We start from the raw sequence: 15,513 nt of genomic DNA, 5'->3' as shown, positions 1-15,513 counted from the left end.
TCACTGATGACATCTCAAATGACATCACTGATGACATCTCAAATGACATCACTGATGACATCACTGATGACAACTCAAATGACATCCCTGACAACATCACAGATGACATCATTCATGTGTTAATACGATGAACCTCTACAGACTCTGATATAACCTTAGATACACTCAGTGAAAACAGACACTCACAGATTGTCACTCATCCATGGAGTTACTCATACACCTAGACAGTCATGCAAAGAATCAATCACACCTCCAATTCCTCAACTATACAGTTATACACACCTTACTTATTCAAACATATACTAACACATATTTACTCTCTTATACAATCCCTGATACAAGTTCACAATGATCCATACAGCCACTCACACATTCACTGGCTCTTACGCACAGTTATTTATATATGTCAACTCTCACATGTACTGTGTTTTACATATGTACTTACTTTGACATGTAGCACTGAGATATCCATTCACTCACCAATACACTCATGCACACAGTCAACCGCCCATACAGCTGTTTCCACATGCACTTTTGAAACCATACATCTAGTGAATCAACTGCTTACAGATCTATGCACAGACTCACACACCTCCCAGCCACCCACACACACACTCAATATCCCATACAAATACTTGGGCAACCAATCAATAACCCATATAGTTACTCATATAGCTACTTATCAACACATGCAACAGTTTACAGAACAACAGACATAATGATGCACAAATTAAGACAGTTTAGTCACTAACCCATGCACTCAGTGAGACACATTTAATCACTCACTCATACAGTCAGTCATGCACCTACTAAATCCTTCATCCAGACACTTATATATCCACTCATTCTTCAATATGTAAGAGATATTTTAACTTTACAGAAACATACAGTCACTGGATGATGTCATCAGTGATGTCATCAGTGATGTCATTTGAGATGTCATCAGTGATGTCATCAGTGATGTCACTGACCATGTCATGAATGATGTAATATGTGACATCATCAGCAGTGGATTGCGGGTGCGCGATATATAGTTAGCGCAACTAACTATATATGGAATTTCAATGGTTTTATGCGAGTAAAATAAGGTTTTGTAAATGCAAATTCCTAACTATATATGGTCTATAACCTATGGTTTTTTCATTGAATATCAATGGTTTTTTAAATGCAAATTTCTAACTATATATGGTCTATAACCTATGGTTTTTTCAGTGAATATATATATATATATATATATATATATATATATATATATATATATATATATATATATATTTCCATACAAGAATATGCTGACATACTGTCTGTATCCCCAAATCAGGACTCTGATATATGCACATCACATACTTATATTCAACTAAAGGAAAAAAGTATTATAAATAACAGCACAAAAATGTTATTTCATAAATAGAGGGAACAAGACCTTCAGACAGACATATTGGAACAAATACTACATACATTCACTGTCTAAAAAAACACATTGTCTTAGAGCCTGCAGAACATTGTGTCACATTCTTATGCAGGTACCATCAGCAGACATCTATCCTAGTGACAAGCCAATCGCACACAAACAAAACCTCAATCTAGCAGAAGCTGCCAAATAGCAACCATTCTGCAAGAGGCTGTTCTTGACAAACTCATTAACACCGAAGGCTTGGACAATAATAGCCAGAATCGCCAGACAATAATAGCCAGAATAGCCAGAAGCCAAGTGTTGACACAAATGGCTGTGCTGTCTTATTATTATTAAAGCTGCCTAATCAACTTACTCACAAGGTGAGTGATGAATCCTGGTGACTAACTCTGTCACACCTTATCTATTTTTTTAAAACGACTAGAACTGTTTGTTAATTCCCCACTGCATTTAGGAATTCGAGGCACCATTGACAGAGTCAATCGTAAGTCTTTCCGTTTTATGCGCCATAGCCACTCCAATGTGTTGGATCACTTTTTTATCGAACCGTTTTGTCTCTCATTCGGCGTATTCACGGGCACTGCCTTTTCACTTCACTGTCTTTTCACTTCACTGATTTCATCTTATGATACTCACACATCCCGTTATTGAGATCACATGTGGTCAACACTAACTGCATGATATCACACTATAGCATATTGTTTGTGTTTAAGCTCATTTTCATTGATAGCCTTTGATTGTGTTTATAATCTTTATTTACAGTGATGCTCCCTGAAGAAGGGCTTGAGAATGCCCGAAATGCTTTGGAGCCAATCATAAACTTATGATATTATGAAAGATTGAATAATTGAATAAGAATGGAATGATCTATGAATTTCATTTATTAACAATATGAACAATTGCGAAGAACACAAATAAATTAAGAAAACACAAAACGCAATTCAACTTGTGGAGTCCTAATTTTGCTAGGAACCTAAGAATATGTGCACAAAGGGGATGCAACTAATGTTCCATTGGGAGCACGCTTTCTGATATATTCATACGACGTCCAAGACGGAGGACGCCACCCTTGGAGCACCTAAAAAGCTACTAAAACTCATCTAACTATTAAACAACCTTACAGTACCCAAAGAAGGCTGTGCATCTGTCTCTAAATTCGTACTTATCATTATTAAACCCATCATTGCCTTTGAATCAGTGCATCGCCCCACATGGGTAGAAAGATCTTTTTTGTTTATTGTCATTTTCAAAAAACATTTAAATCACAACTGCACAGTATTTCTCACCTTTGTAACCATTTGTCTCTTTTGGCTCAATAAGCATGCACATCATATTGGCATCAGTGTATATCCTACACATGCTCAACTTTTGACATTCCTATTGCTTTCCCCGCCCTTTGTAGCATGTCTCAACCCCAACCATATTCCACGTTGTTCAGTGGAATATATGATGTTACAACGCAAACAATTTCAATGCATGCAATTACAACACAGTGTTTACATCGCAACTACCATTACATTGTATGTTTTTACGACGCATGCCATTACAATGCATTCCATTACAACGCATAATACTTTTAGTGCAACAGTTGGGTAAGTGTTGGATAGTGTAGGGGTAAAAATTACTATTCACACTCCAGTGAGTGCAACAGTAGGGAAAGTGTTGGATAGTGTAGGGGTAGAAATTACTATTCCCACTCCAGTGAGTGCAACAGTCGGGAAAGTGTTGGATAGCGTAGGGATAAACATTACTATTCCCACTCTAGTGAGTACAACAGTAAATGTAAATGTATGTGTAAATGTATAGGCATTTATATAGCGCACTACTGACCCGGAGGGTCCCAAGGCGCTTCGACCGCTGCGAAACCCTTCCTGGCTTCCCTGAGAGATGGTCCCTTAATGGGTATCTCCAGGGTGAGACCAGGCATCCCCGGCGGTCTGGTGGGGCCGTTAGTGAAGATGAGGCAAGCTAATGCCCAGAGTTGCCGAGTGTGATCGCTGATCAGAGTGGGCACCGAGGCGAGAGAATTATCGAGTCCGCTGACCCTGGTCCAGAAACCTGCTGCGCCGGGAATCGAACCCTGGTCCCGGGCCGTCCTCTGCTCTCGGGTCTGCCGCCTCTAACCAGTGAGCCACACTACAACAGTACAACAGTAGGGAAAGTGTTTATTAGCGGAAGGGTAAAAATGACTATTCCCACTCCAGCGAGTGCAACAGTAGGGAAAGTGTTGGATAGTGTAGGGGTACAAATGACTATTCCCAGTCCATTGACTTACTATTCTCACCGACTCCAAAACCCATACCCACCCTAAAACTTAAAAATCTCCATCACTTAGCTTAAAATGCGTTGTGTAATGGCATGTGTTGTAATGGTGTGCGTTGTAATAGCATGCGTTGTAGTGACATGTGTTGTAATGGCATGCGTTGGAATGACATGCAATGTAAATGCAGTGCGATGTAATGACTGGGTTGTAATGGATGTTTCCTTGTTCAGTGCAATAGCGCATTCCATGTGGTGATTGTGCACCTTTATGCGCCATATAGTGCAGCTTGTTGCCCCTAACTCTAGTTAGCATGTCTAATGTAGGGGCAAGCCATGGGTTGGCAATTATCGATAACTCTGGGATGTACAGTGACGTCTCTCCTAGTTTTCTAAGCTGTTGCGTCGCTGCCCAGCAAGTAGTTTATAGTGTTTGAATGTCGTGGGGGTCTAGTGACATTCCAGTTGGCAACAGTGAGTTTAACGGGGTAGGGTCGGCCAAGTCTCTGTCCGGCTTCGCATATGGCATACGAGCGTCAGGGTGATACCAGAGCCAGGAGTAACCACACTGCGCCACCAAATAATACAGTTGTACATCAGGCATATACCCCCCGTTCATATGGCAAAATCAGTGTGTTCCAGCTTACTTTGGGTTGGTTTCCACCCCACATCAGATCTTTTAAAAGTTAATAACGTACGTATCTGTGTGAAGAATGCATTCGTAAGTGGAATGGGAATGCTTTGGAAAAGGTAGAGCAGACGGGGTAGAACCACCATCTTGATAATGGCTACGTGCCCCGCCATGGATAGTGGCAGTTGTATCCAACGCTCCACTTGTGTTTGCAGTTTGTCCATCGCTGGGCCATAGTTCAATCTCAGTATCTGCTCTTTGTCCCTGTGGAGGTGTATGCCTAAATATTTGACCTCTCTCTCGCACAACTGGATTGGGAATTCTCCACATGCCCTGTCATGTACTTCCGTAAGTGGGAAAATCTCTGACTTCTCCCAATTGATATGGAGTCCAGACAAGGTCCCGAACCTTTCGACCTCCGCCAGTATTTATGAGAGATTAGTGGCTGGCAATCTAGCATACAGCACCACGTCATCAGCATACAAGGTTACCAGCAGCGGGCGGTGTTTAAACTGAAGCCCTCTATGCATATGGTTCTTTTGCAAGTAACGGATCAAAGGGTCCATTGCGATTATGAATAATAATGGGGATAGTGAACACCGCCCTGTCTTGTGCCAAGGGCTATAGGGAAAGGCTCCGTGATCGTGCAGTTATACCGGATACGGGGGGAAGATGCAACATACAGCAGTTTGATCAACGCAATGAAGCCCTTCGGCATGCCCATTTTTTCCAGTACTGCATGCCAAAAAGGCCAGTCCACAGAATCAAATGCTTTTTCAGCATCTAAAAAGGCTGACACCGCCTGGACTTTTGGGTCTATTCTGTTGACCATGGAGAAGAAGGTCCTCAAGTTCAGAGCTGTGGACCTATGTTTTATAAATCCGGTCTGAGTTGGTGCTATAATCTGCTCCATGAGTAGGGCCAGCTGGGCAGCCAGCATCTTAGCTAATATTTTGTAATCAAAGTTTAGCAATGAAAGGGTTTCAGTATAAGAATAATTAACACCTCTCTGAATGAGGGGGGCAGAGTTCCCTGGGTAGAAAGATCTTAGTATTTAATGAACTTTTCTAAAATGGATCTCCTCTCATCTCTCAAACAGATGAAGCATCATCTATTACCCACTGTCCTCTTCAACTCTTTTCTGCACTAACTAGAATGGACCATAATGTTTCATCATCTTTTCACACCTCCGCCACCTACGGGAACTCATCTGATCCTTCAATTAGACCAGTTATAGCCATGAAGAAGGCACCCGTGGCATCCTGATGCTCAATAACCTGTCTTATTATCCTCTGTCCTAGACCACTGCCTCCAAGCCATGGACAAAGAATACTGATCAACCGCCTGAAATGTAACTCATCAAAAACTGTGGGAAATTGGAAAATTACTATCTTACAATTATGTGGTCTCATGAACAGGATCATTTCCAGTGACATGCAAGAAACCTGGTAGTTGTAATAGGCACTGGTATGTCACTAGTGCCACAAGTGAAGAAGATTACAGAAAGTTCCTTCACCATCATGCCAACTCTTTGCCGCATTTCTTTCTTCATCTTGATACTGTTCCACTTAGGCTAAGCAAACTCATTGTCTGTTCCATCCTTCAAGAAAACGCACATTGGTGGCACATAATGTCTCTTCAGAAAGACAATCTCAAGAATTTACTGCCAGCAAAGTTAATAAATGTTCACCATCACCTGGCATTCAAAGAGAAAGATTTATAAAATTTCGAGGCATCGAGAGGCTGTGGACCTACCTGCTGCCCTGCCGACCTGGATACTTGCTCCTGGGGTGCAAACGCTGTCAGTCTCCACGCCGCTGTTGAACACCACCTTGCGGCCGAGACTACAGCTCCCAGCGAGCCTTGCAGCACTTCCGGTTTCCCGGCATCAGCGCGCCCGGGGCGCTACTAAAGGGCAGACGCTCCCTCGGTGGAGCGGGGGGCATTTCGAGGCATCGAGAGGCTGTGGAGCTACCTGCTGCCCTGCCGACCTGGATACTTGCTCCTGGGGTGCAAACGCTGTCAGTCTCCAAGCCGCTGTTGAACACCACCTTGCGGCCGAGACTACAGCTCCCAGCGAGCCTTGCGGCACTTCCGGTTTCCCAGCATCAGCGCGCCCGGAGGTGCTACTAAAGGGCAGACGCTCCCTCGGTGGAGCGGGGGGCATTTCGAGGCATCGAGAGGCTGTGGTTCTACCTGCTGCCCTGCCGACCTGGATACTTGCTCCTGGGGTGCAAACGCTGTCAGTCTCCACGCCGCTGTTGAACACCACCTTGCGGCCGAGACTAAAGCTCCCAGCGAGCCTTGCGGCACTTCCCGTTTCCCGGCATCCGCTCGCCCGGAGGCGCTACTAAAGGGCAGACGCTCCCTCTGCGTCGCGGGACGCGCGCGGGCGGCGCCGGGCGAAGCCCGGGCAAAGGGCGGGCCCTCTGTGGCCCTCAGAGGCCTGAGGAGACTGGGCTGGGCCACAGACCCTGATTTTGTTTGGGACTGAGTAATATCTGCTTGATTCACGTGAGACCTCGGTGTTATATTTAAATTAATTTTTTTATTGTGTAAAGTGCCTTGGATTTTCTGTTTATCTTACCATCGCACACATCTCCCACTGTGTAAGGTTAAGTCTGCGTTATGTCTAAATCTAAAATAGATAAGTCTGCTTCTGGTCTGGGCACCATGGATAACTATTTGGTTAAAAAGGTGAACCAAATCAACAATGAGAGAAGGGCCTCTTTGGGCCGAGTGAGTCTACCTCTGTTACATGATGAAGCTTCGCCTCCACTGGGGGACACTGCATTGGAAAATAGTACTGTCACAAGTGACCGGGCTACTATTACCACAGTAGAACAGGTACACAGGGAGATATCTGATGTCCTGCCTGACACTTCTATGGAGGATTCAGAGCAGGCACTACCAATAACCAGACCTGCGAGATCCTGTAGAAAACTTCAATCTAAACGTGGGGGGAAGCAAAGTAAAAAAAGAGTTGATCCCCCACGATCAGTTTGCAATGGCCCTATCCCTGGTCCTTATCCTGTGGATGGAAATAAAGAGGGGGGTACGCTCATACATTCGAATCCATTTACCCTACTTGTGAGCTCTATAGTAGCAAAAATAGAGGCTAAGTTGGAAGAGATGTTGAGACCCCTGACCACTAAGTTGGACACTGTGTCGCTAGAAGTGGATAGACTGGGTGGACTAGTGTCAGCATATCTGGCCACCACCCCAGTTGTTCCACCCAAGGCAGTAGACAAGGGTCAGAGTGCCAGGAGAGAGAATGTGCAGCAGATCTGCCACCAGGTATCTGCCACTGAATCTGCTCCTCCTGCTCAACTATTAGTAACTGAACAGAATAGACAACCCATAGTAGTGTCTGAAGGTAGGCCTGAACCTATTCATATAAGGAAAAGTCGCTATATTAACTTGCCACCTGATTGTGCTCCCTATGTGGTGGTCTTGAGAAATGTTCCGCCTATTGATTACTTTTCTGCCCAGTCTCATGGGGAGTCTCACGATTCTTTAAAAAACAAAACAGTTGCGTGGTTGAGTAAAAATTGTGGTTTTTCAACTAAATACTCTGATCAAATCCTATCAACGCGTAGGGTGAATTGGATTGGGCCGTCTAGTAAGACCACCAGTGGGGATTGTATTGTCGCAAACTTTAGGCACCCGCAACATGTGGCAACAGTATTATTAAGGGCGGCCTCTCTAGTATACAATACGAACAGTGTTTGTGTCCGCCCACTTGGCTATTTTTATGCCCATTTGAATGTAGCCCCCTCTGACCCTAGGAAATTCAGACCACAGACTCAGTCCTTGACACCGGAACTGAAGACATCATATCTGTATAATGTTAATGGCCACCATTGGAATGACCCTATTGTGGAAACACTGAATAGACATAATGCTGGTATCCAATGTGGGAATGGTTTTAATGTGGACACTCGGAACAGATATGACTTGCTCTCTGGCCAGAAGGCGTGTGATTGACGCAAGGAGAGTGTGGGGCAAGAAAAGGAACATGTGGTAGAAGAAGGTCATGAAGGGACTCTTGCGGTTGTAAGGAATGGCAGCAATGTAATCTGTTGGAACATTGCGGGTTTGGGTTCAAAGATGGGAGATTGTAACTGGATCAGTTTCATTAAGCAATATCAGATCATTTGTCTCCAAGAGACCTGGTGAGTTGAATGTGACTTCTTCCTTGAAGGCTACAAGTCATTTTATGTTCCCGCGTCTCCATCTAACAGGGGTAGGCGAAAGGGGGGATTAGTTACATTTATTTATGTTGCTTTACCTTGTAATATACGTAGAGTTCTAACAGACAACCCAGGTATTATTGGGCTAATATTAACGAGATAAATGTTCGGCTGGCCTGGTCAATTTTTACAACGGTATAAATTTATGTTCAGCTCTCAGCCAAGTATTGGCACTAAATGATTTTATTCGCTCCTCTATGAAAGAATGTATTCATAACCTCTTGATTTTGGGTGATTTTAATGTCCATCCATGTGGCGATTTCTTACTGAAATGTATTTCGGATGTGCATTGTGTACGTTCCCAGGGCATGCATATGGAACACACAGTTGAAGGGGAATTACTTAATGATTTACTGAATGATCTAAATCTAATAATAGCTATGGAAATGAGGGACCCTACCAAGTGTTTTGATATCCCTACTTTTAAAGGGCATGGACGGGGAACCTTTATTGACTATGTGTTACTCACATTGCCATTGCTTTCCTTTGTGGACTCTTTCTCTATTGAAAATAATGAATTTAGTGATCATAACCCTCTTACCGTTCAGTTGAAAGGTCAGTGGGTAGTTAAGGAAACCCGTAATTGTGTCCCTGGTAGGCTCAGCACAACTGATGGAAGACGCCGCCTTAGATGGTCTATGATTGATGCTTATCTGCTATACAAAAATATAACAGACACTTGTACAGATGAAATCCTGAGTTGTACCACAGCTGGGAATGAACCAACTAGAGTACTGGGTGCTTTCCAAAATTTGTCGCATAAAGTATCTCAGTTGATGACGGCCCCTGCAAAAAACATAGAAGACAGGGGACCAAGATGGTTTAACCAGGATTGCTCTAAAGCAGCGCACAACTTAAGGCTGGCTCTGGCAGCCATCCCTTGAGTTAAATCGACTGTGTGAGAAGGTGGCCAGATATGCAGTGCTCACTATTCTAGTGAACACTATGTATCAGTCCAGCAACCCTTATTGATGATTGGTTGTAAGTCAACCTTATAGACCAGCTATCCTAGTAGCATGGATACGAGCAGTCTAAGGCTAAAGACTCGAGAGGGCGTGTTAAGCCAGCTGTTATACCACACATATACCCCTTGAACACCAAGTGAAAGGACACCACACAAGTGTTATGAAAATAAACAGTTATTTATTCTAACAGCCCTGTACTCTTTATGAGGACAGGGTACTAAGCACAAACCAAAACTCTTACAAAAATACTTAAGTTAGCACAGTATATACAAATGCCCGAGGGGCACGGAAAACCATATACTTGAAAAGTGGAATGCGAAATTACTAGCAGGTAAGTACAGTACTAATAGGCTTTGGAATCGCTAGGACTTGACTATAGAATCGTTAGATTACTTCTAGGAGACCCAGGGGACTCGGGTGCAGTGTGTGCACTCTCACGCGAGATGCGGGACAAAGTCTATGGTAGCTAGGAATTGCAAAGTTAGTGTTCTCGGGCGAACCCGACCTGGTAGGAAGAAAACGAAAGCGGATTCTGACCCTTGGATACTGAGGCTATGCTGGGGCACCGAAATGCCGAAGTTACCTAGCCCAGGGGCTGCAGCTGCATAGGACTCAAAAGACGTCGGGAATCCTCGTTGCCGGACCAGGAGCCTGGAAGAAAGAAGTTGCTGGCAGGCGACCAGTGAAGAAAGTTCGATGGATCCAAGCCTGGATCGATGGAAGATGATACCTGAAAGCAGAGGGGACCAAGTTCGAGACTACTAGCCAGTAGTCAGTGGGCACCAGGAGGGCACCGGATGGTAGCCACCTCGACTAGGTGAGTGGGTGACGCTGTGCTCGGAGATCTCACGGACCAGGAGGCGTTGTCGGCGACCAGGATGGAGGAGCGAGCTGTCCCACGAAGATAGAAGCTGTCGGCGTCGCTGGACCCAGGATTGGCAAACAAAGCATTGGCAAATTCAAGCCCACGCGGTGGACCTAAAATGGCGTCTGGAGTGGACCAGGAGGGTCCGGGGTGCTTCTCTTGAAGAAGGAAGCAAGGGCCAGTCTGGAACAACCAGACCAGCAGCAGTGATGTCGTCGGGCGTCGTTCAGAAGGCCACAAGCCAGCCGGCTAGTAGCCAAACAACGCGGTGCACAGCAAAGAGCAGAAGGGCCCCACGCAGATCGTGGAGATGCAGGGAGGCTGATCTTGGGTGCTGGAGCTGCGCAGGGTTGGGGCTTCTCGGACCCCAAAGCACTCACCAGTGGAAGACTCGGTGGGCTTGTTACAAAGAAGTCGTGCAGTCTTGGCGATCGTCGGTCCCTCGAGGTCTCGTCGCACTCACGGTTCTCAGCTTTGCTGTAGAGGTGAGTAGAGGTCAGAGGTGCCAGGGAAGCCGGGTCTCGTCGAGCTGGGTCGTCGGATTCGTGAAGAAGGACTTGCAGCAGACCGCAGTGTTCTTAGGATGGTGCCCGCTTGATGCAGGATGACTACTCCTTAGCCACAAGGGAGAATCTTGAGGAAGAAATCTTGAAGTCCTTTCGCAGAAAGTCGTGTCTTGATTCCAAAGATGATCTAATTTGAACAGGGGGCCCGCTCCCATCTTTATACTAAAAAAGGGGGCTGACCCGGTGACTAGGTCCTGCCTATGGGTGGGACTAGGAGGGGGGTGGTTACACCCCTCTGCCATGCCGGACTTCCCCAGGCCAGGGGCTGGTGTGCCCCTGGAACTGGTTCTGACCGGCCTATGCGTAGTGAGCACCGGGGTGCCACTCAGCAGTCACCTTCCTGTAAAGCCCTGCCTACCCAGGATACACAAAACCATGTCTGGGACGGTGCTAGCACCGCCCCGGACAGGAAACCCTTTGTCCAAGCCTCCCTCGCTGGAAGGACTCCCAGCAGCAGGAGGTCAGACTCGTGTCTGTGGTGGCAGCATCCATTTTGTGGAGCTGAGGCTTCAGTTAACTTTAACCGGGGTTCACAGTTACATACATGTCGTGTCCCTCTAGAAGGGTGGAATGCTAACCCCGTCGCCAGATTTGGCGAGGGGTTAGTATTCCAATTCGTATGACACCTTACTCGACATGTTTTGATAAAGCAATACCAAAGATGGCATTTAATCGCGAGGATTATAATGCACTTAAGAGTATATGGTATGCGATATCATGGAACAGTTATTAGGACTTGGTTCCGCAAGCTGCAGACAGGCTCAGCTCATGCCAGAGCACCATCTCACACGATTCCAAGCACTCTGCCTTCAGGATTGTCAAGGCCTGCCATAGGAGTGACTGACAGGAATCTGTGTGTCCATTTTAGGGTTAGGTATAGGTATACTACACCTACAGCAAAGGGTGATTACACGACTTTGCCCCAGCTGTCATGCAGCCAGTTGTGTCAAATTTAGGAGGCCAGCCAGGGGTGGCATAATACATGCTGCAGCCCCTGGCAGCCCTGGGTACACCTATGCCCTGAGTTACAGGGTCTGATAAGGTGGCCCAGTACCAATTGGTAAATGCACCTAGGGTACATGTCGTAATTTAGAAAGAGAACAGCCAGGCTGTGGGTCTGATTGGCAGGCCCACAGCCAGAGAAAGTCGTAAACCAGTGAAACAAAAGCAAAAAATCTGGGTGATCATAGGATTGCAGACCCTACTCTCCTACATGACCCCCCCCCCCAAACTTTGGGACAATAAGCTAACCTTGACCAGGTGAGTCTTCTTGTTCTAAGTGGAAATATCTGGAGAGCCCATCAGCATTGCCATGATCAGTACCAGGTCTATGTTCCACTGTAAAGTCCATCCCCTGTAGGGAAATGGACCACCTAAGCAGTTTGGCTGTCCTATAAATGAGAAAATAAAAGAATTTATTTTTGATACTACATTGTCCTGGCTACTTCATCCTTGGTGCTGCCTCCGTTCTGTTTCTTAAGTTTGGGGTTTTCACCCTTCATCTGATTTAGCCACAAGAGGGGCTTATGGTCGGTCTGAATCTTGAAGTGAGTGCCAAACAAGTATGGCCTCAGCTTCTTCAGGGCCCAAACCACAGCAACGGCCTCCCTCTCAATAGCTGACCAATTCTTCTCTCTGGGGGTCAGCCTTCTGCTTATAAAAGCAATGGGCTGGTCTTGACCATCAAAATTCAGCTGAGATAGAACAGCTCCCACACCCAACTCAGAAGCATCTGTTTGGACAATTAATGGTTTGGAGTAGTCTGGACTCTTAAGGATAGGTGCTGTGCACATGGCCTGCTTTAGGTCATCGAATGCTTTTTGACAGCCTGCTGTCCACTAAACTTTTTTTGGCATTTTCTTACTTGTCAGTTCATTTAATGGAGTCACAATTGATCCATAGTTCCTGACAAACTTCCTATAGTAACCAGTCAGGCCCAAGAAAGCTCGAACCTGAGTCTGGGTGGTTGGAGGAGCCCAGTCCCTGATTGACTGTATTTTGCTCTCCAGTGGCTGAACCTGGCCTCCACCTACAAGGTGGCCCAGGTATACAACCTGTGTCTGCCCTATCTGGCACTTGGTGGCCTTGATAGTGAGGCCTGCTGCTTGCAGAGCCTCTAACACTTTCCTCAGGTGGACCAGGTGATCCTCCCAGGTGGAGCTAAAGACAGCAATATCATCTAGATATGCTGCACAGAAGTCATCCAGCCCAGTGAGGACTTGATTCACCAACCTTTGGAAGGTGGCAGGTGCATTTTTCAGACCAAAGGGCATTACCACAAATTGATAATGCCCACCAGGGGTTGAAAATGCTGTCTTGGGCTTGGCATCCTCAGCTAACCTGATTTGCCAATACCCAGCCGTTAAGTCAAATGTGCTTAAGTAGTTGGCAGAAGCCAATCTATCTATCAGCTCATCTGCCCTTGGTATTGGGTGGGCATCAGTCTTAGTGACTGCATTGAGACCCCTGTAGTCTACGCAAAACCTCATCTCTCTCTTACCATCCTGGGTGTGAGGTTTTGGCACTAGAACTACTGGACTAGCCCAAGGGCTATCTGAGGGTTCAATGACTCCCAACTCCAACATTTTCTGCACTTCAGTTTTTATGCAGTCTCTAACATGATCAGGCTGCCTGTAGATTTTACTCTTAACTGGCAGACTGTCACCAGTGTCAACCTCATGGGTACACCAATTGGTCTGACTGGGTGTCAGAGAAAACATATGTCTGAAAGACTGAAGAACCTGTTTACAGTCTTTCTGTTGATGCTCAGTGAGGCTGCCACAAAAGACAACACCATCTACTGACCCATCATCAGGATTCTGAGTGAGCAGGTCTGGGAGAGGGTCACTCTCTTCCTCCTGTTCCTCATCTATGGCCATGAGCAAGCTCATGTCCTTCCTGTCGACATATGCTTTGAGCCTGTTGACATGGAGCACCCTGTGGGGGCTCCTGGGAGTTCCAAGGTCCACCAGATAGGTGACCTCTCCCTTTTGCTCAAGGATTGTGTGGGGCCCAGACCATTTGTCTTTGAGTGCTGCTGGGGCCACTGGCTCCAACACCCACACCTTCTGTCCAGGCTGATAAACAGTCAGGACAGCCTTTTGGTCATGCCAAGCTTTTTGAAGTTCTTGACTGGCCTTAAGGTTTTCAGATGCCTTCTCCATATACTCAGCCATCCTGGAGCGGAGACCAAGTACATAGTCCACTATGCTGGTTGCAGGCTTTTTGAGAGGTCTCTCCCATCCTTCCTTCACCAAACACAGGGGGCCTCTCACAGGATGCCCATACAAAAGTTCAAAAGGGCTGTAGCCAACCCCCTTTTGTGGGACCTCTCTGTAAGCAAACAGAAGGCAGGGAATCAGGACATCCCATCTACGCCTGAGCTTTTCAGGTAGTCCATGAATCATCCCTTTTAGGGTCCTGTTGAACCTTTCAACAAGCCCATTGCATTGTGGATGATAGGGTGTAGTGAATTTGTAATTGACACCACATTCCTTCCACATAGCAGTTAAGTAGCTTGACATGAAGTTTGCACCTCTGTCAGAGACAACCTCCTTAGGGAAGCCCACTCTGGAGAACACTCCAACTAGGGCCCTTGCCACTACAGGTGCTGTAGTGGTCCTAAGTGGAATAGCTTCAGGATACCTGGTGGCATGATCCACTACCACCAGTATAAACTTGTGCCCTGATGCTGTCTGGGGTTCCATTGGACCAACAATGTTAATCCCCACTCTTTCAAAGGGCACCCCCACCACAGGCATTGGTATAAGGGGGGCCTTTGTTGTGCCACCTGACTTACCACTGGCTTGGCAAGTGACACAGGAGCGACAAAACTCCTTGGTATCCTCATTCATGTGAGGCCAGTGAAAGTGTGAGACAAGCCTGTCCCAAGTCTTTGTCTGGCCTAAGTGACCTGCTAAGGGAATCTCATGGGCCAAGGTAAGTAGGAAACCTCTCTGAGACAAGGGTACAACCAGCCTCCTGGTCATGCCAGGCTTGGGGTCTCTTGACTCAGTGTACAGGAGTCCATCTTCCCAGTATACCTTGTGGGTACCTGTGGCGTTCCCAGCAGCCTCAGCAGCAGCCTGCTGTCTGAGGGGTTCAAGAGAAGGGCCCGTTAACTGGTCCTTCCCCAGGTCTTCCCTTGAGGGTCCCCCTGAACCCAAGAATTCAACTTGATCAAGTTCAAATTCTCTGGGCTCAGTTTCCCTCAATTCTTGTAGGTCAGCCTCCTCTGAGACTTGACCCTCAACCTGGGGCAAGGGGGAAGGCACAGCCTTAACCCTACTGCTCTTCCTCTTGGGAGGTGTCTGGTCCATTGTTCCAGGATCCAGCACCTGTTCAGTGGGGCATTTCCTGACCTGTGACCTGGTCACAGCAAACACATGTGCTGGCAAGCCTAACATTTCCATGTGAGTCCTCTGCTCCACTTCTGACCATTGTGATGACTCAAAATCATTGCCCAACAAACAATCCACTGGGAGGTCTGAACTAACTACAACCTTCTTTTGGCCAGTTACCCCTCCCCAGGAGAAAGCTACAATTGCCATACTGTGATTG

At 46.3% G+C, this 15,513-nt stretch overlaps 2 protein-coding genes across 2 annotated transcripts in view; both read left to right on the top strand.

Annotated features, from left to right (window-relative positions):
• Positions 1-15,513, top strand: part of EFCAB8 (EF-hand calcium binding domain 8) — a 1,673,324-nt gene that overhangs the window by 1,443,506 nt on the left and 214,305 nt on the right. The window lies entirely within an intron of this gene.
• LOC147706234 (uncharacterized) lies at positions 6,933-8,291 on the top strand. The gene has a single exon (XM_086928416.1). The coding sequence runs from the start codon at positions 6,933-6,935 to the stop codon at positions 8,289-8,291; it is 1,359 nt and encodes a 452-aa protein (XP_086784542.1).

Source organism: Lissotriton vulgaris, chromosome 7 (assembly GCF_964263255.1).
Source record: "Lissotriton vulgaris chromosome 7, aLisVul1.2, whole genome shotgun sequence".
Taxonomy (NCBI): domain Eukaryota; kingdom Metazoa; phylum Chordata; class Amphibia; order Caudata; family Salamandridae; genus Lissotriton; species Lissotriton vulgaris.
The sequence above is the reverse complement of the archived record's forward strand: the minus strand, read 5'-3'. Positions and strand labels throughout refer to the sequence as shown.

Bases quoted from the DNA above. Each gene is read 5' to 3' on its own strand.
- LOC147706234 (XM_086928416.1), top strand. From the start codon at position 6,933: ATGTCTAAATCTAAAATAGATAAGTCTGCTTCTGGTCTGGGCACCATG.